Here is a 26,740-nt window from a genome sequence, read left to right on the forward strand (position 1 = left end):
AGCAGACTCCGACAGGCCCATACAGCAGTCCACTGTGAATTATGCATGCATGTCATAAGCATCTAATGGACGGGCAAGCGAATGCAGCATGTCAGAGGGAGTAAAGGTCTATATTCAGCTCTGTCAAAACAAGCCAGCTTGTTTATCTCACACCCCTTGAGGAGAACCGACTGGCCATGGCGGTGCATTCCAGGTGAGAGTGTAAGGAAAGTTTGGCAACAGATGCAAAATGAGTGTGGTAAAACTTTCTGCCTTCGATTGCAAAGCTGTCACGCTCATTTCCTGTTATGACTGGGAGGAAAATCACAAATTGGCTCCCTCATTCCCTACAGTGCGCTCTGTGCATGCAGTTCTCATTCTGTAGACCTGTGATAGAAGAGAGTGTATGAAACACCTTACGAGGCTAGTTTTATTGTGAAGATACATGGTGGGTTTTAATGTTAACATCTGAATTAAAGCAAGACTTGCTGTATCAAAGATTTTTTTTAAGTCTGGGAGAGTGACACTTAAGTAGTACACCTGTGGTTTAGTTAAATCAAAATAAAAAGACTACATTGGAGTGGTAGCCCATAATAACCTCTGGTGGAGCATTCGTGTGGAAAGGCAAAATGAAATAAATTGTACAGAGCAACACACAGCAAACTAATTTAGAATACTCACAACAGTAAAGTGCAGTTAGCTATTTCACTTCAAAGACATTAAAATGTTTACTGTTTTCTGCTGATCAAATCTGCTTGTATATTGTACTACAGCAGACAACAGATTGCTCGATTGTCAACATGTTATTATGTCTAGAAACAGCAAAATATACCATCACAAGGTGTGACTCAAAGTATCAGTTTAAATTCATCATCACAATTTGTTTTGCTTCCACAGAATTAGAGCTAATTGTTACGATGAGAGGGGAGTTTAGTGCCACAGACCAGCAACAAGCAAAAGACTTAGGCGTGTGTTCACGTAGAAGAAAGTTTAGTAATGAAAGCTGGATTAGAAATGTCTGTCCATAGTCACGCTTTGGGACTGTAGCTGTTACAGGTACAGTCGTTCAGGTTTGCAAGAAAATATTTATTTATGTCTTAAGCTTTAAATAAACTAGAAGTTGGACACAAATCCATATCCTGAAGTCCTGTATGCTGTACACCGATGACAAACATGAAAAGAGACGATAAGGTCTAACACCAGAAGCTGCTCTAATGCAAATGTAATGAACAAATATCACAACAAATGGACCATCTGTTGTCATCAGACTGAAATTTACACTTCATATGATATGATTATGCTTTTAAAATGAAATTCACATTGGACCAGGTTCTAGTGAGCAGACTTTGGCTTTTCTCTTTTTAAGTTTTAGTCAAAAGTTTCAACAGGTCAACACACACAAAAAGATCATGTTTTCAAATGTGCCTTTTTTTGTACGGAATTTTTATTTTCTACCATAATTTTAAAGTTTTTCTATAGTTTTGTAAACCATGACAAAAACCACGAACAGACACCTTTCTTGTTTTGTGTGAGTTTTACATATTCACCTGCCAAACACCTAAATTTCCTCTTCTATTCTATTCTATTCTATTCTATTCTATTCTATTCTATTCTATTCTATTCTATTACATTAACTCTATTTTATCTTAATGAAAATGACCATTGTGTAGAGAAAAATGGATTTATTAAACCTACACGTAACCTTTTAAGAGACATTCTGTATTCTTCACTCACTTATCTTAATATAGAATCCTAAGATTGTCTCTCAACTCATCAGTTATAGCAGTATTGTAATGTTAACAGTGTTCTAGTTGATGTTGTGTAATGCATATTAAAATCCACACCCCTTTACCTGACACTTAGAATGCTTTGTGTTTGTTTGTGTTGTGTGTAAGCCTCTTTCCTAGCTTGGACATACTGTTCACTCTGAACAACATTATAAAACCACACATAGTACTGTACATACATATATAGTACAGCTCTACTAGTGCATGTAAAGAGGCTGTAGGGAGAAAAAAAGACAGCAAAAATTGGGCTTCCATGCACCCTCATCTGCAATTCAAAAATCTTGTAAAGAGGAATCACCAAAAGGCATTTTAATAGAGCACTGTTGTTGACTCTGCTCTTTAGAAAAGACCTAGAAAATCCATTGCACTGCAGAAGTGTGTAATTTAAATGGGATGAAATCTTAAACAAACCGGGCATGGCTATGAGCCACGGTGCGAAGAAGTATGAATTAAACATTGCGGCACATGAATGCAATGAGCCTCATGTCCTGCTTCCTGCAGCTTCTGCCAATCAACTAATTGGACAGCGTGGGTCAGGTAAGAGAAGGGTAGTTCTTATTGAAACCCTGCGCCACTGTTTGCTCATCAAGTGTGCAGCGAAGGTCAGTGTCGGTTAATTGTATTTGCAGCACTGGTCAGTGGAGTCTGAGTGCCAGATCATTCATTTTGTGTTCCTCCAAAACACTAACAACCGCAAAATGATGCACTATTTTTTCATGAGGGCTGAATAATGCAGCCTGCGTTAGGCCTGACAAAGAAACTCATACATTACATAAATATTATATAAAATCCTAAAATACAAAACTTAAGTCCAGCAAGCAGTTATTGATTAAAATGTATTTTTGCATTGATTTAACTTCCCTAGTTTAGTGTTACTGTCTCATTTGGTCACTATAAGAAGAGTGTAAGGCCACTTGTTTCCAAGGAAACAGCTAATGGGATACAATAGGAATAAATGTCCAGCTGGCAAAACAGTAAACAAACGGGGGCTGCTGTCTGAAAGCCAGTCAAGAAAATAATATCTTACCTTTAACCAGAAGGCTGCCAGCACTGCTCGCTACTCCAAACTGGTTCCTGGCCACACATGTGTAGAGCCCAGCATCCATTTTACTAACATTGGAAATCCGGAGGCTTCCATTATCCAGCACAGTAACTCTGTGGAAAAAAAACAGATATATATAAATATCACCATGTTAGTCAGATTGACAGTGTATCCGTGCAAAGTTAATTAAGTTAGCTGAAATACGGCTCCACTTGTGGAGGCTTGCGTGATTATGAGTCTATATATATGCTGCAAATTCAAAGTGCTTAAAAACCCTCTAAATGAGCAAGTCCAATGTCCTTAAGCATCTCAACTTTGGCCTGGAGTTTAACTCAGTGAATTTTAATTGGCTCCCTGTGCTTTAGGGTGACATAAGGGGAAGCCCAGTGTGAGGAGTAACAGTTTGATTTATCAGCAGTGAGATGACAGGAAGAGTGCAGATCACTTCATGGGAGGAAAGTCTCATTTAGTGTTGGGGGAGGATGCTAAATAACCAGATTTTATGGATCTACTCATACTGCATAAGCATATCATAAGTGTTACGAGACACTTGTGTCAGCAGTTATAAATATACTAAAATGTAATTGGACCATGATTTCCATGTAATGTGTCTTAGAAACCCTGCCTGTCGCATTCACTGTGCTTTCAGATTCTTAGGTGTACATTTAAATAATCCAGCACCCTCAGCCAAATGGAGGGAGGCTAATGCAGCGTGCATTGTGATGCAAACAAACAGGATCTAAAATAATATTCAGCGCATCTACAGAGCAAAACAAGTAAATGAAACCTCGTCTTTCAAGAAGAATTTATATCATTTAGCTCTCAGAATTGCACCTTCACTACTGTAACTGCATTCTCTTAATAAATCTAAGCAGTAAACATTCACAGACCAATTCAACCTGCCTGCTTGTGCGGTAATAAAAAGACGCTGAACCTCTGCGACAGATTGCACACGCAAGTCTAAATTACAAAGACTCTCATTTCATCTGTTGCTGTCATCAGTCAAGCCTGACAGATTTCCTCTGACACCGAGAGTGTGCTGCTGCTGCTGCTGCTTCTCCAGTAAACAAGGCGATAAGTGACGCAAAGGAAAACAGCGAGACAAGACACCAACATAGCACAGCTTTGTTTCAGTGCATATGTTTCCAGCACAACCGTCCAAGCAGCAGTTGTCCTCTTAAACATGGGGATCAGTCTGGCTGCTTCTGTCTTTTCTCTGCTCAACAATATTTTAACACTTCTCATGTATTCACTTACTCTACCCCCTGTTCATCACCTGCTGTTTCAAAATGATAAGAAAACATGATGACTTGTGTACTAACCAGCGCTGAAATATTAAATGCTGACCAAACCAGTTGCAAAGTGCTCATGGGCAAGTCTCATCTCATGCATGCATTGTTGGTCATGTGACCTCAAACATGTCACGCTGCCACTGCTGACAGTTCTTTCTGGTTGCCCCTCACTTGAACAAATAGAGAGCGGACTACTGAGCATCTAGAGGTTGTATCTGAGTGTCACATGATAATAAAATGTTCACATGTATGTGACCCTGCTGCTGGCACAGATCCCCCCCCGCAAACACACAATCAAGGGAAGTGTGTAGTGCTTTGTAACGTTCCACAAATATTAGATATGAGTGGGACAACCTGGTGTCTACTTTCAGCAGCTACACCAACAATCCTGGGATCATCCTGAGTGTAAAGGCCATCCAACCCACAACCCACAACCCACTTTCCACCAGGAAACTTTTGATTTGGCTTTGAGCATTGGATTAATAATAACAATAATAATACATTTTATTTATAAAGTGCTTTTCAAAAACTCAAAGACACTGTACAATTGTTAAAATCAATACAAGCAAGGAACACAAGTCAAACAGAACATTTAACCGCCTAAACAATATCTAAGGAGCGAGTTCTCAGTGTTTTGTGATTAAAGTCACAGCAGCACTTTATTAGATTACACGCAGCGCACTGCAAAGATGATAAACTTAGTTTTGTCAGAAATGAATCATGCTGTATAAAACAATTATTGTGGACAGAGGTGATACAAGTACTACACCATAATTAATCTGCATGAATTCTAACCTGTTTGTTCATGTCGAAGTTTGGGTCGAGGCTTGAATGATTATTTCATTGTTGCTTTTTATCTTTAGTTAGGCAACATTCTAATCTTTTTTTTTTTTTTTTTTGTCTTTGACAAGTATTGGCTTTTATACAAAAGTCTCACTGGATTTGGTTGTATTTTATCAGAGAACTTATCCAGTGAAAACAATAATAGTAAGGGGTTCACTATGTTAAAATCTGGATAGGAGTCTTTCATTTTTTCCATAAATAATCCATCTTTGGAAAATGTTGATTCACATCTCATAAATAAAGCAGCTTCAAGACATAGCTTTCTTAGGGTGAATTCCCTAGCTCCCCTTTTTCAGATTCAGGTAATACATTCAGCATTTTCAGAGTGAATATTAAAATCCCTTGGGTCTAGATCACGTGTTGAATTCACCACCTCCATCCTCTGTGTTTTGAAACGCAGATGTTGGAAGGTATGGTGCACTGTGTAGTAAATTAGAGGTTACTATCAGGGGGCTGATGAAGCAGATTTAACAGAATTTCAAACATTGCCACAAATGATTTATTGCATGCAAGTGAGACTATAGAATTTGGCTCTTAAAATAATGCGCCCCTCTCCCTGTACTCTCTCATCATCTCGTCTCTCTGCTGGCAGTAGTCAGAGCTGCAGTCAAGAGGATTGGACACCACAAGGTAAAAGATAGAGCTGAGAATAGATTCAAAGATACAAAGAATAAAAATAGATTTATATGGTTTAAATAAAACAAGAAAAAAAAGTTTTGACTTTCAATAGATAGATAAAAAAACACACCGCCTTTATCTGGTATACATTTCTGATTTTCTTTAGTCTTGCATAATTCTTATGTATACATTGCAGAAAGGAAAAAACATCACTTTACTTGTTTTGATTCTTTTTTTTTTGCTGAATCACAGAGTGAAACGAGGAAAACCTTACAAGTGTTGAAAAGATTTGTATAGGAGCAGGTCCACAAGAGCCTCTCTCAGTCAACCAGGCCTTAAGTACAGCAGCTTACAACAATAGGGACAAGGAGCTCTAAAGGCAACATACCTAATGGCTTCATTTTGCTCCGTTTTACTGCATTTTCAGCATAGCCAAGGATAAAGGACAAAAAAGACATCTGTGAGAAATTTGTTTGGAAATGCAGAAATACCTGGGACAACCAAACACTTTATAAAAATCACATGAAAGGCAGGGTCACAGGTGATTGAAGCACAGAATAAAAAAAAAGAACACTTTGATTGATTTTATTCATTGTGATACTGAAAAAGCATTTTTGTGCTTTGGTAAAAACTGGCCACATACTGCACAAAGTGCTCAGAGTTAAAAGCTAAAAGGTTTTCTTTTATTTTTCAATTTTTTTTTTTTTATTTGAAGTTTCATCCAAAACTTAACAGGACCATCAAAGACCCTTTTGATGAAATACCAATCAGATATCACTCATATTAGCTTGCTTTTATTCATCACTAAATTATGTATTTTTAATACCTTCTGTTCAGGCGTGATTCTTTTGTCTTTCCTGTTATCATAGCGTTTCAGCTGGTTTGAAAATCACAGTTTCCTTGTTCGTGCCTCTTTGATGTCTGTAATTACTGGAGGTAATCTATCACATCCTTCTGCAGTGTGACTAAAGTTTTTTTTGCTAACCTCACGTGTTCTCCTTATGTTCAGTCTTCCAGAGTTTCTATCATAAAAGGGGATACAGTAAATGTTGTTACCTCCTTATCTTTTTTCATTTTCCAAACAAACAGCTAGATTACAACAAAGTTCAAATCTGTGTCTGTATGTATTGTTACTGTGTTTTCTCTGTTAATTGCATCAGACATAACTAAGATAGGCAACAAAATTATACTTCTCCATTTCATCTTATCTACTGGAGATGCTTCTTCTATGATCAGAGACAATGTTTACTTGTTTATTTGGGAAGATGTTTGATGTTAGAGCAATGGAGGAATCAGATGAGCTCAAATAAGACACCTCCTTTTATCTCATGTCATTTCCTATGGAGCTGATAAGAACTCTAGCAAAGTGTCACAATTCAATATTTTTTAACCTTCGGGTCTGATTTGAATGTGCAAAACAAATCGACAACCTGGAGTTATAGATAAGGCAAGCAGACTACATTTATTTTTCAGGACAGGTACCAAATCTCAAAAGCAGTGAACAACAAAGGAATGGTAAATACGTGTTACCTTAAAGAAGAGAACATTAGGCATTATATGCTTGCAGCAATGTCCCTACAAAACACTGGAGGAAACAAAGTCAATAAAGGGTCAGTTCTTCATACTGATGACCAATGAATATTTGTTTTTCCTCTCTGGAGAGCATAAATAATAATTGGGCAGGTCCATCCATCAGTTGTCACGCTGAAAGTCAAGAATATGCCTGTCTGAGACGTCCTTAAGGAGCACAGAGCCTCTACCAGCTCTGATCTCCCCAGAGGGGGCAGGCATGACGAAAAAAATCCCTACAGGGATCAATGAAATATCACACTGTTATAAATGAATCCCCCTGGGGCTAACAAGACAGCCGCTGCTTGTTGACCTGATACCTCATTTAGCCCGGTGTTATCAAAGTTATTGAAAACAGGCTATAACAGATAAGCTTTGTGTACACAGATTCATGTTTTATTTGTGAAAAGCTGATATCTTGATGCTACAGCTTGACTCACAAGAGCAGAGCAGTGTGTTCATGATCAATGCTGTATGTTGAGATTACTGTCTTGATGGGTGATTTGTCAAGAAAAGAAACCACATCATGGGTAAATATTCAATGCTTGCGAAGGAAATATGTTATTGATTATTATCTTTGATGGATGTAACACAGAGAACTGTTCAGCTCTAGATTTTTCAAGAGAAAGTTACTTCTAACAGTCTGACAGTTTGAGCCAGTTTGGCCAAATTATATTTCACTATCTTTACTGCTTTCAATTGAGGCTGTAGAACAATTTGCTGACCACATTTCAATCCTTGGAAATTAATTATGCTATTGATAAGTGACTTGCCCTCCAAATCCTCACAAGGAGTCCTCATCTTATCTTCTAAATGGCTCTGCAGTGTAATGGGGTTGAGCCTGTGTTTCAAGATGTAACTGGTTGAAAAGAAGAACTTCAATCCTCCTTTCTAAAAGATCGCTTAAAGGCAGTGTGGACCACCCCGAATGATCAAAAATGACCTGTATCGCCTGAAAGGCTGGAGGAATTAAAATACATTAGCCTCTCCTGCAGTGGCCGTTCCCTGTGGAGCCGGAGGTATTCTCCTAACTGAACTGAGGGCTTCCTTTGTAATGGACTATAACAAAGAGTTATGGATATGAGATGTCACAGGGATAAGACTTGCCATTAAACTCTAAGGTAGTCTATGTCAGGTTTTCTCCTCACCAGACCTACAAAGCAACAGAGCAGGATAAAAATATAAGGAGCATTAGCTGTCTGAAAGCCCCCCCTTTGTTCTCTTTTCTCTCGAAGGTTGCCCCGGAGCAATTAAGGTATTGGGGAAATTTGTGGGGTACATAAAACTTGAGCAGTGTGATATAGTAAACAGGCACTTTACCTCAACCTTATTGGGCGGTGTTAAAGTGAGCTACTGTCTGTAATCTAAAAGCCTTCTGTGCCTCTCCATGGTGTAAGAAAAAACTAAGAGGCTGTAAATGAAAAACATTATTTTAAACCACTGAAGAAGGATTGCATAATTAACTCAGTATATTGCTTGGGACTTGCAGTATTCACAAGTTTATTTCAATGCACATTCTGTATTGGCAACACTTCCAGAAAGCTGTTGCTGTTTTAATGACAGGATTATAAAAGGACTCACATTACATGATGAAGCAATATATATCATTTAGCATAACAATCTTAAACACAGTGGTTCAATCTAAAGGTAATATTCCTGAGAGCTATTTCCTATATCCATTTTATGGTTGCTGGCAGTGGTCAGCAGTGAAATTGAATTAGGGTAAGCACTTTATCATTAACCTCATAGCTCCCTGCGTAAGTGCACAGCAACCCTGTGATGTGGCTATCTTGTTATACATGCTACAGATATGAGGTGGTATAGGTATCACCAACACATGATTTCATTAACTAATCAGATCCTGCCATGTTCTTAGTTGATTTGTTTTCCTCTGCTCCAGATCCTTGAAAACGTTATCCCTGGAAGATTAGAGGGAATTATGGGTATTTTAGTTGAGCCAGTGGGATGGATTAGTGTTGTGCCACTGCTATAATAGCACTAGTAGCAGCCCCATTTGGATATAGAGGGAAGTAAATGCTAACAAGGCCAGGAACAGTGAGGAGGGTTTGCGAGAAATGCTGCAATAATGTCAGAGCTTAACATCTTGTATGCAGCTCACCTACTTCAGTGTAAGGCTGTAACATTAAATCTCAAATGGGAAATCTTGCTTTTATGGGTGCGATACATATCACGCATTGCAGTATGGATGCATTTTCCTTTCAAAACTTAAGAGGATGATAAATCTGAAAGCTTGGTGCAACATTCAGCAGCCGTTTGCAGCACTAAATGTTCTGTGATACTCCAGCTGCCCCTCAAATACAACACCTCTCCCCTGTAATAAAGACGTCTCGGCCCAACATCAGTATTAACAACCAGATTGCACCTTAGCTTTCCCCTACATGCTGTCTGAAGGAGGGGAGGGGAGACATGAATAAAACCTGCTACCCTCCCACTGTGGTGAGGATGAATATCCCAGAGGTTAGGTGTGGAAAAGCTGCTGAGCCAGTCGAACAATTAATCCCAAATCAAATGAGAAATCTGGACCCCTACTCCGTCACTGCATGTGCTGGCAGGGGTGCTTTACCTCCTGCTGGTACGTTCCAGCATGAAATCAAGATGTTATCAAAAAGAAAGTGGAAAAGCATTATCAAGTGATCTCGGTTATCTGTTTTTAATATAGTGGGAAATTACTGAAGCACTTCAACACTTAACACTTTCCAAAGAAAATATGGCAGTTAATGCTTGTCATGCCAGAACAGCAATTACAGAACGGTGAACTGCAATTGTGACTGGCTGTTAAAGATGTCCTGTGATTGACTGTTCTTCCAAGACTTTATGTATTTAAAATAAAGAAAAACATGAACGCTCCAACTGCAGTGCAGCCAACAGTATAACAATCATGTTGTTTTATGTTTTATGTTTTTCCCCATTTGCATATCTCTCTGATTGCTGTCTCATGAGAAGAACCGGTTTGAATCCTGATCAATCACTGGCTACACATCCTGCTGTGACCTCTACCAGCTTTATGTCTTCAGAGAGGGAATTGGCTTCTCTTGTCTTATTACCATTTGTTTTTTTCTCCTCTTTCTTCTCCTCTGCGGCACACAGAGGTATTGCATTGATCTGCACTTAACCTGATTTCTAATAAAACAAGGTGTCCAGCTAGTTCCCCAGGTGTCACCACCACTATGGCATAAGAATGTGTGTTGTTCAGTGGTCGGTCATTGATCTGTCCTTTTGGGGATTTCACCTGCTTCTTCTATGCCTCGATGGTAGCCTGGATCATCGTCTGCCTTGTGCTCTAATGACCCTCCAGGCCTTACATGCTGCTAATGAGCTGATGGATCAGTGCATCGATCCGAGTGCCGCAGTCTACGAACGGCCAATTACCTCAAGTAAACAGTGCAGAAACCAGCTCTGAGCACTGCCAGGAGAGCAGAGTACAATGAAGTTCAGGGAAGAAATGTAGATAGCAGGGGGAAAGTGGTGGAGTGCGGGACGTGTTATGCAATTTAAATTGTATTGTGTCACGCTGGTTCAGTTCTGTGCAGTTTGTCACCATGAATATCAAGTAGGGCAAAATAAAATAACAAGTCAATGAAATGCTATTCAGAAAGTAGAGAGCACAAACTAAACAATGGTCCTGTACACAGTGCATTTACCGCTCCAAACAAAGGAACCTGTTACCTGTGGCTCTCTCTCAATGCTTCTTTTCCCTTCCTCCACGATATCACACCCCGGGGAGACATTTTGGGCTTGCATTCGATCAGGACATCTCCACCCTGTCGAGCCAGAGTTTGGGCCTTCAGCAAGTTCTGGGAAAAGTCCGGAGCGATGGCTGTTGGAAAGAGTGGAAAGAATGAAAGACAGAGATAAATGCAAGGGTTTTTTTGAAGGAGAAAGCAGAAGAAGGAAAAATTGAAGAACAAACAGTGTAAAGCCACTGAATAAACATCCTCAAAATGCATAGGTCACTCCATCCATTAGGCAGGTCAGCCCTCACATCCTTTTCTGTCTGTACATATGTTCTGCTTTGCATCCAGACGCACTCAGACTCACAGGCACACAAAACACAAAACAGACATGGTGCATCATTTTTAAGAAGACATTTTACTTGAAAGTAGGTGGGTTTTCCAATTCCTTGAATTTTTCTTAGGAGGATATTATGCATTAAGAATGAAGCTGTGGGGCTCTGAAGCAAAATGAGTGAATGTAAAATGAGAGGGAGGCTTTGTTGCTGCTCCTTTAGGCCTTAATTACTAAGGCGCCGTCGTCTGGAGCTATTTTGTATGCGCACAGACTCAGCAGAAAGCTCTTCAAAGTGAACACACAGCCTGGCGCCAGTTACATGGCTAAGCACCTGCCAACACATACCGGTGCATGAGCATACAATACACACAAAACACAACATGTGTTGATACACACATCCACCTTATGACTATTTCTCCACTTTTTGTGTGAAATGCCAGTATCTTTGAGCACAGTCTGACATTTGTTGCGCATATGTTAACGTAACACAAGGCTGGGATGTATATGAAACTTGGGTAGGAGGAGTCACAGTTTTAAATTGTTTATCCTATATAAAAATACATGAATCCAGCCACATGCTATGGGATTCAATATGAGTTATACGTCTAAATATGAATCTTCTGAACAAAGGAAAAAGTTTTAGACATGCCCTGTGTTTAAAGTAAGCTGCTGACAACTGTATGCAACACAGCACCGTTTGGGGAGGAGCTCAGCACTGTGACTGCTCAGGCAGTTAGTGTGACACTATCAGAGTATTTCTCAAAGTAAAACTTGTAAAGTATCCATGTTAAAAAATACACAAAATCAGACTAAACTGCAACAAGACTCTGCAATGGATATCACTGCACAGCCTCACAATTATTTCTAAAACCAGACGGGGAACAGTTTTTTCCTGTATCAACAAATACAAATCAAAGCTCCATTATTGAAAGAAGCAACACAAAATAAAACAAGTCCAGTCGCTGATTTCTCTGAGCGAGGGAACTGAAGTGAAATGAAAAAATGACGAGCCAAAACTTGTGGGGCGATTGAGGTCTGCATCCTCTGAGTAATAGGGAGGGGACCATCCATCGCACAGTAACAAGCCAGCATCTCTGATGGAATTGGGGGTTCATAGGTGCACATGATGCAAATAAGAACATGCTTTTTTTCTCCTGCATACTTTGGGAATACAACTCTAATTCTTAGTATTATACACAAAAGGCCAGAGCAACATATGCTGGCAAGATGACATCTTTTTATAGAGATGGGCTTGCTTGTTTCAACAAGACAATGCCAATCATAGTGTCCATAGAAGAGGTGTTCGGATATCAAACTGGCCTGTCAGCAGCCCTAACTTGTCCCACTGTAAATGAAGCATAAGATGAAACATGCAGACCTCACACTGTGATGAAACAAAGTGGAAAATATGACCTAACTCTGGAAACATGTTGCAGGCAGGCATCAATAAATAATTAAAATCTAAATGTCTGAGTCAATGAAATGTCTGGTTTACTCATTCGGCACGTTCTAGCGCTGATGTCAATTAAAAATAGATTTTTATGAAGGTTTTTCATCAATAAAACCAAACAATATAATACACACAGCAAGATTTTTTTTTTTTACACCAGATTGTCGAGACAATTGTAAGAAACTCGTGATTTTATCTGCAGTATGTTAATCAACAAATATGACTAACCATTCAATCAAAGCATCCTAATCTTATATCTTTGTGATTAAATTTGTTGCTGTAAGTTTAAAGTATTACAGGGACACAGGACATTTTAAAACAAAACTCACTGATTTGTTCCAGTCCCACACACTGACAGTACAGTCATCAAAACCTGCCAGTATTCATGCATTTGCATTGTGTGGTGGTGCCAGTCAGTGTTATATATGCCCCTAAACAAAAGCAAGCTGCTGTGTCAGGAAATGAAGCAGCTTTGACAGACTCCTGATAATTGATTTTCACATGCCATTGTGTGACAGAGTGACAGCAAGGAGCTTTGAGTGCTTATACAAGACAATATTCCCCATTTTTTTCCTATTAGTGATAAAATACTTCAAAACACACTTAGCAAATAAATTTAAGTTTTCACCTATTTAATGAAATATTATGTTAGATGTATTAAATACATTCACAAACCATACAGTTACAACATAAGAGCCTTCATGTCAGTTTGTCTGCGGTATTACACAGCACTGCATGCTGTGAGACCACAGTTCCTTTCAAATCCAACTTCCTAAGTCAGTTGGACATGACTCCTTTAGCAGTCAGCTGGTATCAGACTATGACTCCTGTCACAATATTTAAGGATATTAAAGTAATGTCTCTAGAAAAAAAAGAAATAAAATACTTATATTAAACAATATTTTGATTTATGGCGTTAAAGTGTTTTATCCGTCCTTGCTGTTAAGACATAACTACAGCTCATTTTTGCTTCTCCAGCTGGGGACTGACCACCACCAATGAGGTCTCTTGATTAGGAAAGCAACACTGGGGGGCAGGCTATGGGCAAAATTACAGCTGAAACAAATTAAATCCACAAAGCCAAGAAAGAATCAAAATAAGTTCAGAGAAATCTTCTGAGCTCAGTTTTCATTTAAAAACAGCAGGATATTAAATGTATCACTCAGATGTGTTTTAAAGATTTATTTTTTGCTGAAAACACCATTAAAATATAAAAAAGGGTGAAAATTATTCAGTGACATTAAATTTGCCTATTCAGCTGTTAGGAATGTGTAACAGAGTCAGCCAGATTGAGTTTGGCTGGGGGCCATGGGGCCTTAAATGTAGGCGTGTACCAAAAGTGCCACCTCCAGGCTGATGCTATCATATCCACTCTGCATCTTTTTCACAGTTAACATCTTACCATCTGTCTATCATAAAACCATCTAACAGCAAACTAGGAGATAGAGAGCGAAAAAGCACACTGAATGTATTAACATCCATTAAAAGTCTGATTTGTGTTGCTTCTTACCTATGACACGCAGCTCAGCGTTGGTGAAGATTCGACCGTGCTTGTTTTCTGCCACACACTGGTACATACCGATGTCGGCCAGATTCAAGCTGCTGATCGTCAGCACTCCGTTATTCACCTGAACTCTGTCCTGGTTGAGACACACACAAACACACAGTCATATACACACACACAGTCAGATACACACATTTAACATCATGTGATTCAAAAATAGGCTGCAGTGCTAACCTGACAACAAGCACCAAACAGGTTTAGACAAGGTAAACAGTCAGCAAGATGCTTACGCTCTAAGACTGTGATGCAGAGATACGCTCCAGTAAGGCCTGCAGTTTACGTCAAGCCAAGAGCACCTTTGTTCCTGGACTGCTCTGTGCTCTCTCTGTGCTCTTACAGCTGTGTACAAAGGGTTTTAATTCCCAACATTTTCTTTAACTGTGTTGAACTCTTTCACATTACATACAGCCATTTCATCCACTGTTCGTATAAAAGTATTGATTAGTGGAACTAGACAATAAGCATACTAAGCCCCTGAAGGGAAGGAAGGATAAAACCCTCAGAGCATCCAAACAGTCCGTTAACAGGTTACAGTAACTGACCTCCGATTCACATGAGCTGTTTTAGGCCCTTAAAACGCTGTCTGAAACACCACAGTGGATGATCCTTAAGAAAATATGGCATTGACATCAAATCTGACATTAATCCAGAGGAAGACTGACACATGTTAGGATAACAATAACACTGCACCCAAACAGAATAACAACACTTGAAGGCATTTCATTTACACAAGCCAGTCATCATAACCTCTAATCACGTATTTGCAAAGTCTGGCAATTTAACAATTACATATTAATGTTTTTAACAAACCACACAGCCTTTGTTATGTGTGGATGATGACATTTTGTCTCTGAAAGCCATTACAGCGGTGATTCACAGGCTGACATGTCTTCAGTTTGCTGTTTTTTTCAAGGTACCAAACAACAGTTATATTATCATCATTATGTGATACAGGGCATTAAGCTTCTATACCTGGTGCAGCAGAAAGTCCTTAGAGTTATATTTCCTTATTTTCTTATTGTCCGTCTCTGATTTGTCCCCAGACTGCAAGAGTTTAACTTTATGTGTGATATTTGATATAAATGAAGACAACCAAAAGTTCAACATTGTTATCTCAAACGAACAACCAATAGAGTATCCAGCAAGATATCACTTAATGTCAACCACAAACTCTGTGGATGATGTACGATTTTTAAGCATAAAATGTGTTGTGAGCAAAACTTAGCAACTGTCTAATTGGTGCCTTTACAGTACCACATACTAGGTGTTAATATGATAAAGCCAAACTAATATGTCTTTTAACAGGGTAATTAGGGCTATATATGGACATTTTAAGTACCATGGTGCCAACTGTGTTCATTCTGTCTGATCTAATTCAAGATTCAGCCACACTTTTTCTCTCCTCAGGGGGCTTGATAATTGAAACACTGCTAATTTTCTGTGGTCTTAATAGGCCTGCAGTGACTGGATGTAACCCCCCCCCCTGCTTAACACTGCACTGAGACACTATGAAACGGTGGTTGAAATCAAACCTCTGAGGAGTGAGCTTGGAATAAGCTGCAGCATGTGAGCTATTTTGTACTCCTTTAAGAATCAGAGAGAGTTTGATGGCAGGGAAAAATGAACTACTTTGTGTTTCACTGTTAAAAACTAAACTCAGTGTTTCGAAAGCATATTCCAAATACAGATCGTGATAACAACACCTACAAAGAAGCCTTCTTCCCTCTGCTCCTTTTGACCTTTACAAGGTGGGCACTACTTTTCACTCCCTTTTTATAGTTGTGTCACTTTAAGTGTGGCAGCACTCATTGTTCTTGCCCTTGATCTTTCCCATTGAGTGTAGCTGGACCTTTTAATGTCACTGACAAAGTAGTCCAGTGGGTCCTGCCGCCAGTCTGTCTGTCGTCTGGAATCATTACAGCACAGGCACTTGAAAAGACAAGGAGTGTCCCTTAACATCAGTCAGTGACACTGCTGAGGTTCTTCAAATAGGACTCTTTCTGAGCCGCAGCGACTCGATGGACACATAGCTGACCTGGCGCCGCAGCCACCGCCAGAGGGGGTCTTGGGTAAGGGTGGATGCATCAGATTCCAAGTGGAACACAAAAAGTCCACAGGTTTTTGGATAGGACTGGGTGCTTATATGTGTGTTCAAGGAGAAAAGGATGATAGAAAAAAAGAGCGGGGAACACAAAGAGAGAAAGAGGGAAAGAGCCATGGCGACTTTGAATGGATGATAGATGGTCCTTTTTTGGTTACACAGTGCAAGGGCCGAGGGGTATGAAAGGGATAAAAGGGATCAGTGTAAGTGCATGGGTTGGTGCCACAGTACTCTATTCTGCACCCAGTGCCCTGTAAAAAACCCTCAGAGACCACAGTGGCTCTATCACAATCTCTTTAGCACTGAAGACAAATGGTGGCATTCTTTTGCTTTGTGGCTATCATTAATTTTGCTTGACTCCTCTCTGATATCAGCACTGTTTCAAGTTGAGCTGTGAAAAGGCAAATTATGAAGGCTCTGTTGTATGCTAGTCATGAAACGATCCTACTCCAGATTGTGGTTGCAGGAACAGACTGAATGCTAAAACAACAGCAACTTTTCAGAAGTCAGGGTCTTGACTTTAGAGGATGAAGGTAAAACAGTTTGCAAAACACACACTCATGTATGTAACTAAGAGGGGATCTTTCCATGGAGTGAAAAACTACAAGCGTGAGTGGGTCCTTGTTTCACCCGGGTGACATTTTGAAGTGACAGCCCTCCTCTGCGCCATTTAAATCCCTTGGAGGAGTCCCAAAATGAGGTGGAGAGAGAGGGGAAAGTGGGAGGATAAAGGCTTGAAAGAGCGCGCAAGAAAGAAAAGAGAGCGGCAGAGATTCTGAGATAAAGTGGGGAAGAGAGGGAGAGGAGGACTGATCCATTCTAATGAGGAATAACAAATGGCCCCCTTGGCCTTCCTCTCCTTCCCCCTCTTTCTCTACATCGCTGACCTTTGGGTTTGGAAATTGATTTACTGTTGCCGCTGTTGATGGTGGCATTTTGAAAATGGTAACACCCCACCTCATTAATATAGCCACATGTACAGAGAATATGTTACCTTGGCTACCTGCCAAAGAAATTTTTACAATGTTATTTACAAATCAATAGTGGGAATGCACAGGTGGAGTGATAAGGGCTTCCTGTGGTTAAGGATGTGTGGGATTAAGAGGAAGTGACCTTTGAGAGCTCTTCAGAATTAACAAATAACATGACAGCAACAAATCGAAAGGAGAGGACAAAGATTTCTTTTTATGCTGATTAAAGTTTGACTCTGCATTTGCAGCATTTTAGATGACTACTCCTGTGTCATGATGGAAAACCACTTAGAGTTTCAAACTCTGTTATCTTCTTCCCTGCCTGTGAGTTGGGATCCAGCTCTCCAATTAAAGTGCCCCAGATTTCAGATATTATCTCAGCTCTCAATCCGAGTTAGTGAAAACTAAACCCACCTGACCCCTTTAAAGACAAAACAGCGACAATCTGGTTTTGGGCTCATTACCCAATTCAAACACTGACACTATCAGTGGCTGTGATTCACTGAAGCTGTTTCTTTTTAAGCTGAGAGCACACTTACTCCAGCAGCACAATAACACAAAACAAGGCAAATTGCCTAAATGTGAAATGTATTTTGAATAAAAAGGCGTTTTTCACCTTCCCCAGAGAGAAGAGACTTAATGATAAAATTGAGAGCAGCAGATAGGAGAGATTGAGCTCTAAATGTTGACAGAGTCTCTGGTTGATGACAGGCAGAAAATGGCATCATTTTGGCTTCTTTGCAAACACATACAAACAGCCTCTCTCAGCACACACACACACACACACACACGCACACTCTCAATGCCAGCTTGAGTTCCCAGGCAAATACAAGCTTTTCAAAGGGACGGGATGTTGCCAGCACATATTTATGACTCAGACCCATTATTTGCTTTAGAGAAAAATGAATCCAAAGACCTGTAAAGTGACGATCATCTTTACATACAGTTGGTTTAATTTATAATGAGATTGGTTATTTTAATTTTAACCAACCCTACTCATCAGGGACTGTAACTGTCCAGTGAAGATTAGAAGTGCACAGATCTACTGGCTGGTGACCAGAATCAGCAGATTTCAGCCTGTCCAGCTGCGATCTGTGACTGCCTGGTCCTCTCAGATATATCCGGTTCTGTGTTAGTCACAGATTTACACACAAACCACATGTCCTTTATGCCATGTGCACCGCAACACAAACAAAACAAAAGCAACAGCCACACACACACACACACACACCAGTCAACATAAAGTCGATCTACCCATCAGCAGACTTGAAAAAGCACTGACCCACTTGAGGGTAAACAAACACCGCTTCACACACAATACAGCACAGCACAACACAACAATTTTGTCCAGCCATTGAATATAATGTCCAGATCTACTGAAACACTCAGACCTGTGGACTCTGACTTGTTCACATGAGACAGCTGTCAGTGTGTGTCAGTGTGAACACAGACTGCAGTGAGCTTCTTATAGTTCATTGACAACAGCGAGAGTTATCCAGCTCTACATGCAGGCCTCCGCTCCCTCTTTACTGTCTTTCCCCTGGGACTGAGAGTCCAGAATACTAATTTACTATCATTTTATTCTTTTGATAATTCATTTTTAATTTATATTCCCCTGTTATAGTCTTTGGTTATGGTGGTTATGAAAGATTCACGACAAAACCTCACCATGTGATTTGAGATTAAAAAATGGGATGTTATGTGTTGCAGGAAATGCATGCGCTTAATAAATCAGAGTGAAGAGTTCATCTATTTCAGCAGTTCCGAAAAAAAGGTGAAACTCACATATTATATAGATTCAGTAAATACAGAGTGAAATATTTCCAGATTTTAGTTCTTTTAATTGTGACAATCATGGCTTACAGTCAGTAACGACCCAACTTCAGTTTCTCATAAAATTTGATTACAGTGTATGAAGTACAACAAATATAAGATTTGTAATATTACAGAAATGATGGTCCTCTGGAAAGTTGTTTCTTCATCTATATGCTCAGAATACTTGTCTAGGGCTCTTTTAGCATGAAATACTGCATCAATGCAGTGTGGCATGGAGCCTGTCCATCAGCACTACTGAGGGGTAGAGGAAGTCCAGGGGATTTTGATAACGACCTTCATCTTGTCTGTGTTACTATTCAACCAGTTTTTGGTACTTTTGGCAGTGTGAGCAGGTGCCAAGTCCTGCTGGAAAATGAAATCATCTACATAAAGATGATGTGGAAACATGGCATGGTTAAAAATTTTCTGGTAAAAGGCTGCATTGACCAAGACCAGCAGATGACCCCCAACAACATGCTTGAAATATTTCACTTTGTGTGCACTAAATCACTTTGATTTGAAATACTGAAGTTGATAAATCCTTCCAGGATATTTTATTTTTTGAGGTATAAATGTATTGTGGACAAATGACATTTAACAAGATAAAAGCTCTCTAAAACCTTAAATACCATTCAGCAATTGGCAATAAAGGAGAGAAACAGGCAAGAGACTGTAATCCATGTCCTGTTGACACAGTCACAAAGTACATGTACTTGCTTCCCTGGGAGTCAGGGAGAGGTCAGTTGAGGACATTTTTCTGTCTATTTTTTTAATTGTTATTATTTGATTTATTAATTAGGAGTAAATAGCCTAAAAAATAAGGAAATTGCAAATTATGCAAGTTTAAATTTCTCTGGAATGGGAACTCATGGCAGTAATGCAGTTATATGGAATAATTTCACGTTTATTTTTATTTTTACTTTTTACTATTATTATTATTATTTATTTATTTATTTATTTTCGTTGTAGAACACAATTTTTGTTAAGTTAGGTCTGGCAGCTATTTTTAACTAACTTTTGGAACTTTTGCGGAATCAAAAACTGCTCTCAGCTTTTCTCTATCATGTCAAGTTTGAACTATAGTATCAGGAATTTTGATTATCTGGAGGGTGAGCTGTGGACAAAATGACTTGACATGCTAGAAAAAAATGGCTGCAATTTTGGAATCAGCATGCCAGTCCTATTTCTAATCAGCATAAAATCTTACTCAACAGATTTTTTTTTTCAAATTGTTCCCATTATTATTATTATTAACATAATAATAATAATAATAATAATAATAATAATAATAATAATAATAATAATAATAATAATAATAATAATAATAAGATGCTTCAATTATAAACCACATCAGAAGAATACTCAAGAACACAGAACACGAGGATTTAGTTTTGTGGGAGAAACAGTCACTGTTTTATCATGAAAATGAGTAAAGTTTTTAATTAAGAAATGCTACAAAAATATTTTAATTTGCTTTTAATTGAAGTTGTTCAAAGCCAGAACATTAGAATTGGCTGGGTTGGACCTTGAAAAATTTGGAAGTTGGAATGAATGAAGAAAAAATAATAATAAAGAAGCCATCTGTGGGTCTCTAATGAAGATAGTATTTACGCCCTTATAAAAACAACGATTCATTTCAAACCCAGGCCCATTAAACTAAGCTTTGCAGATTTCAGCAGTGTATTTGTGCTCGTAGTCAAAGGAGGGATGCACACTTAAATAATAGCTGGTGTGAATTGAAGCTGAACAACATAAGACCAACACACATCATGTCTTTCTGAGTGTTAAAGGGGCTTCAAAGTGCACTGGGGTGAAAAACAGTGACCTATGTTAAAATATTCATATTTTTTAGAGCATTGTCTAAAGACAACATGATGGGTCATTTAAGTGTTTGTAACTCACAGCTGGGAACTGTAAACCATTCACCTTTCACTTTGTACTTCTTCACTTTTTGTTGATAAAACAAGAACAAACAAAAGTGACGAAAACCTCCTTACCTCCATTGGGTCAAGAGGCTCGCTGTTCTTCAGCCAGCGGTACGAGGGTTTGGGTTTTGCGCTGGCTTTGCATTCCCACTCCAGAGTGTCATCAATGGTCTTCTGCACATCCTGTGGCTTCTCAGTCAAGTGAGGTGCAGCTGTGAATTCAGACCGCACACTGTAAACAAACACTTCAACACTACAGATATACTTCAGCTTTATCAGTACGCAGCAGTTTTAGAAAAAAATCAATGAACCAACCAAGCAGGCAATTAGTTCATTAAAGAAGCATTCAAGGGCAAAACTCATAAATCCACTTCCAATTAACCCAAAGGTAACCTCAACTTTAAGAAATATATAAATAAAAACAATTGTATAAGCCTAACACAAGTAGAATCAATAGTGAATGGTTTGAACCATTTACACAGGGGTTAAATGCTGGCGGTACTTTGCTATTACAAAGTACCGCCAGCATTTAATAGCAAATACACCAAAACACGGCTGCAGATCTTTTCAGGACTCCAAGGGTGGATTTATTTTCTGGGGCCGTACAATGGAAGAATAGTTATTCTTTTTTAAGAGTGCAGTTAATAATGCAGATTATGTCTCCATTTTGTCTTTGAGGACATCTGAAATTCCCGAAAGAAAATGCCTTTATATTTATGACAGCAGTCCTTGTGTCACATAAATGACTAGCACCTTATCTCCAGCGACAGAGTCAGAAGATTTATGGCCTTTGTAAAGCAGTCACATAAATAAGAGACGCTGAGGTCAAGGGGAACGAGGTAGTTGACTGAGTCTGTCTGCTTGCCTCACTGTGTTGCTTTAAAAATGTGATAATAATGGCAATAATACAATTAATCTCAATTGAAATAGCCTTTTATATAATCTCTCCTCAGGGACGGAAGAGTACAGTTTGGGCTGGAGCGGTATCAGCGGTACATTCAGTGTCAAGGACTTTTTAGCAGTGTGAAATCTCACCCACACACAGGATGTTAAAGCAATGATTTTCACACAAAATGCAGACTCCCCTGTTGCGGGGTCATAATGTGGCTATTACTGAATGTATAAATCTGTTACGGGATGTGGATGTTATGTATTTGCTGCCTAGAAGGGGATCAAAGTTCTGTTACAGGAAGAAAAGACTGGTGGATCCTGTCCTGAACAGTTGGTGTTGAGAAACTGTCTGTCAACATGAAACCATAAGATAAACAAACAATCAAAAAAATCTCATGAAGTGTAAGAACAACAACAGCAGTGTGTTCCAAATGAATGAAGGTGTTTTTGCTGATTACTTCTCTTTGTATTTCAAATCTTCAGTAACTGTGCCATGCATTGCCTGAAGTGCAATTTACTTGGTAAGAACAGATTCTGGCTCATTCAAAACACATGTACAAAGCTCACAGTGAGAAAGTGTTTGAAAGCCCCTTTAGAGAATTTAAATTGTACTTTGCTATCAGAAACACGCTCTCTTTGTGCTCTTTTAATAGAAAGAAATTGCATAATAAATACAATCAGAAACAGCTGAGCTGTATGGGAATGAAGATAGATCACCACACAGAAACAAACATGACACCCTCTTACACAAAAATACAAATTAAACTGTCAGAGATAACATAATGAAGAAAAAAACATGATGCAAGCATTTCTTTAGAAGACCAATCTGATGGTGTGTGAGCCCATTCAAAGGCAGTCAACTGCTAAACCATGATCTAATTTCATAAATCCCCTGGAACTACAGAAGGACAATTAAGTGGGAAATGGAAAGAGAGGCCACCCGTTATTGTTCCTGTGCACGCATTGGTTGGGTGTCGCAAACAGCACATCCCTGTATTGATTCTCCTTTTCTTCTATAGAGTTGATGGATGTCCCACAAGCTCCTGTCTATGGGAGTTTAAAATGAGATTACAGATTTTTATCACCTGGCGGCTGGCCAGTCTGCAAGGCTTTGAGATGAGACGGGACTTAAATCTTACAAGGAGAAACATGACTTCCACATTACCACAGTAAAGAAAATGTGCAGTGGCTATGCAACATAGGACTATATAGGGCAGTGATGGCTGCCAGCTGTTAAAAGTTATGACCTTGTTAATAAATGACCACGCAGTTATGGTGTCATTTTAACTATTTGAGGACCTCTTTGTTTTCCCAATGAGATGCTGCACTCCTCTATGATCAGGCAAGTCTATTTAAAGTCATTATTTAAATTCAAGCACATCAATCTGCAGCCTACCTACAGTTACAGTAGGTATTCTATCGTACCCACAGGTGCTGTGAAAAAAAGCTCTGCATTATCATATCAAAAGCATCCTCCTTCATAGGAAAGACAAATTTGGATTTGATGATTTCAGTCAAGTCTATCTCTACAGGGCCTTGTGGGCAGACATCATAAACGCAAAAACTGCAAAATAATGGAGAGAGAAACCATAAAAGTCCTTCATCAAGGGCCATTAAAAGCTTTCCCAGAATACGAGCCATAAGTCCAGTGTTGGTGAGGGAAAAATCACCTCTCCCTGAAAGGTGGTATAAATCTGTGCATGCTGCTGCCCCATGTTAGCCTCTGGCACAATAAAGAGCTTGTCAGAAATGAACTACTGGTAATGGGTTAATTTATTACCACATTCCACAATATGATGCAGTTATATATGGGATCTAATAAAAGCTACAGATTGCAAGACAACAAATTAAAGTTTTTGCGGGACTCACCAAAGCTACACTTTTATTCTGCCAGAGTTTCAATCAGACTCAGAACCCACAAGGCCATGAATCAATGTGTAAAGGATTCAGTAAAAGTCTGTAAAGTCCATAAATGTACAAGATATGTTGGGTGAAGGACTGACAGGTTGAAGGGATAAAATTTTTTTATTTTTTTGTTTCCAAGACAACTTGTGTGAAGTAAGGTACGTTTTGGATCAAAGTCAGCCCAAACATCCTCCTACTCACCGTAGAAAGACAGCTTTCCTTTCACCGAGTTTTTCCCTCTGCTGTTTTCAGCCACACATTCATACATCCCTGCATCCTCCTGCTGGAAGTAAGGGATCTCGAGAACTCCACTGGCTTTATTTATGTCCACCTTCCTGCCAAAAGAGGCTCCGTCAACTCTTCTCCAGCTGATAGTTGGCACTGGGCTAAAGGTATGAGAAATATAACACAGAGCAAGGTCATGAGATGAGAAATACTCCAGAGAACTGTTTTCTCTAGAAATCCAGTTTGGCAGAAGCAGCAAGCTGAGTATAATACCTAGTATTACACTGATACAACGAGTGGATGCTTAATTTATGTTCCATATCGACAGGTAAATGTCTCATCTCTGTGCATTTTGGATGTACAGCACAAGAAGTGGCCATTAAAATCTGAAATGTTCTGCTCTCATAATAATGGTTCTCAAAAATTACAATGCTGCTTAAACCAGTGCGGTGAACAACTAATGGTGAGGTTATTAATGTGAAATAATGATACACAGTGGGACGTACTTTCCAAGTGCAAAACATTCCAGTTTGACAGTTGAGCTCTTAGCGACAGGCACGACTTCAGGGAACTGCACTTCGATCTTTGGCTCATATTCACCCATCACACCTGGAGTTACAAAGAGAAATATAGAAATGATGCAATGCATGTCTGAGGGGAATTCTTTCAGCTTGAGGCTTGAAAAGGTCACAGTGAAATCAAAACAAAGTTAAGGTCATGGCTGTGTTAGCTAAGAGAAAGCAGAACTCGATTTCTTTGATCACTCTACTGTGTCCACGGGCTTAGAGGAAAGTTTCTTATTGTGCTGTTCTGACATCCAGCAGGAATGTGATTTAAAATGCAATTATTTTCTATAAATGACACTTCATATCATCAAAATGCTGCTAATCATAATGAAGCAATCCATCTTCTTTCAACATCAAAAGCCGGAGATGAGATGATGCAGTTGATTTTTGTCTGGAAAGTCAACTTCAAAGAAAACTTTGATAATGTGACCGACTGGTTTGTTTAACCAAGACACTCACATCTTGTTTTTTTGACACACTGAGCAGGAAAATCTACTTTATCCTTTTAATTATATACGTACTCCAGGAAGTGTTTTCTTTCCCAAAGCCTTGATCATCTTCTAATGAAAGTATAATGAGGACACCAACTAGAGTTTCATATTTTAAGACATCTAATGGACATAAATGACCTGAAGACAAGTTTTTACTTGAGTTAGCAAAGTCCAACAGCTAAGACATTCAACGCATGTTGAAAGCTGCACTGTTGTATTTTTCTGTTTTGAAACAAAAACAGGTCATTTCTCTGTTTAAAGGATAAGTTCGGTTCATACAGCTTTTACATTGTTTATAGAATGAAGTAGAACAAAATACTCACCTAGAAGGCTTTCCTGATCCAAGCAGTGCTTCAGGAGATATTTAGATCCAAAATCGTGCAGCGGACGTCCGTATAATGGGATCCATCGGGGCATAGACAGCACGCTCCTAAAACTGCATTAATCATCCAAAACTCCTGTTTTTCACCAATATTCCATCATAGTCTGCTTGGGGTTAGTGCTCTGCTCACTCCAGACAGCGCTGTGTGGCTGCACTGACCTCTGAACTCACGAAGACTTTGTTTACATTTGTCCCTCAAAGAAAGGAGTCGGCTCGCCAAAGAGTACTGCGCATGTGCAGTACTCTCTGGAGAGCCGACTGCGCATGCGCGGTACTTTCTGGAGAGCCTACTCCTTTCTTTGAGGGACAAATGTAAACAAAGTCTTCGTCAGTTCAAAGATCAGTACAGCCACACAGCGCTGTCTGGAGTGACACAAACTGCAGCAGAGGACTAACTCGGAGCGGACCATGATGGAATATTGGTCAAAAACATGAGTTTTTGGATGATTAATGCAGTTTTAGGAGCGGCGCTGTCTATGCCCCGATGGATCCCATTATACAGACGTCCGCTGCACGATTTTGGATCTAAATATCTCCCGAAGCACTGCTTGGATCAGGAAAACCTTCTGGGTGAATATTTTGTTCTACTTCATTCTATAAACAATGTAAAAGCTTTATAAACCAAACTTATCCTTTAAACTTGCAATCCTTGAAGTGTCGTGCACACCGCTCATACCATCAACTCGCAGGACGAGAGGAGTCAGTGGTCCTTGAACGCTGCTCTTGGTGACAGTGTTTGTAACTACACATGTGTAGTTTCCCACATCAGAGGGTTCCACTTTAGCGATGTAGAGGTTGCCTGTCTTCTGGGACACGAACCGCCGCGTGTCTTGGATGACAAACGATGGATACTCATTGAAGATCCATGTGAAGGTGAGTTCTGAGAAGAAAGTCAAGGATGTGAGCTTCACGGATCATAGGTCAAAACATCTATTATACTTAGACTATACACTACTATGAGATCATTGGTGCTTAATCAGCAGTCTCATCACTTCACCGTGAGTGGATGCCTTTAGGGAAAAAGCAATTAGTGAATCAGACCTAGTGCCAACCTTCCATGATTAAAATCACAATTCATAATTGAAGAGCAATTACTCTCACTCACTGTTGGATAAATGCACTTAATATAGTTAAAGTTTCATGGGTTCACTCTGCTGAAGTGATGATGCTTAAAGCGGAAGACAGTATTGTTTGACAGTGAGGAAGACATTTTGCATTCAAAGCAGGAGCGCTGAGGTCGTTTTTGTTGTTGGATGCTGGACTTAAAGGTTAGCTGGGAAAAAAAACAGAGGGCT

General features: G+C 39.3%; 1 protein-coding gene across 2 annotated transcripts in view; it reads right to left on the bottom strand.

Annotated features, from left to right (window-relative positions):
• cntn3a.1 (contactin 3a, tandem duplicate 1) overlaps nucleotides 1-26,740 on the bottom strand; it is a 99,630-nt gene that overhangs the window by 15,002 nt on the left and 57,888 nt on the right. The window contains exons 6-12 of one of the 2 annotated variants that reach the window (XM_074680567.1): nucleotides 26,122-26,325; nucleotides 24,513-24,615; nucleotides 23,983-24,167; nucleotides 21,058-21,197; nucleotides 14,120-14,249; nucleotides 10,818-10,968; nucleotides 2,794-2,921 (exon numbers count right to left, since the gene is read on the bottom strand). In XM_074680567.1, coding sequence (XP_074536668.1) covers nucleotides 2,794-2,921; nucleotides 10,818-10,968; nucleotides 14,120-14,249; nucleotides 21,058-21,197; nucleotides 23,983-24,167; nucleotides 24,513-24,615; nucleotides 26,122-26,325 — 1,041 coding nt within the window. Of the gene's footprint in view, nucleotides 1-2,793; nucleotides 2,922-10,817; nucleotides 10,969-14,119; nucleotides 14,253-21,057; nucleotides 21,198-23,982; nucleotides 24,168-24,512; nucleotides 24,616-26,121; nucleotides 26,326-26,740 lie in introns of both variants that reach the window. The other variant, XM_074680566.1, reaches the window with a different exon arrangement.

This window comes from Halichoeres trimaculatus, unplaced genomic scaffold (genome assembly GCF_033239565.1).
Source record: "Halichoeres trimaculatus isolate MK-OKI-2021-1 unplaced genomic scaffold, fHalTri1.1 fHalTri1_scaffold_11, whole genome shotgun sequence".
In the NCBI taxonomy this organism is placed as follows: Eukaryota; Metazoa; Chordata; class Actinopteri; order Labriformes; family Labridae; genus Halichoeres; species Halichoeres trimaculatus.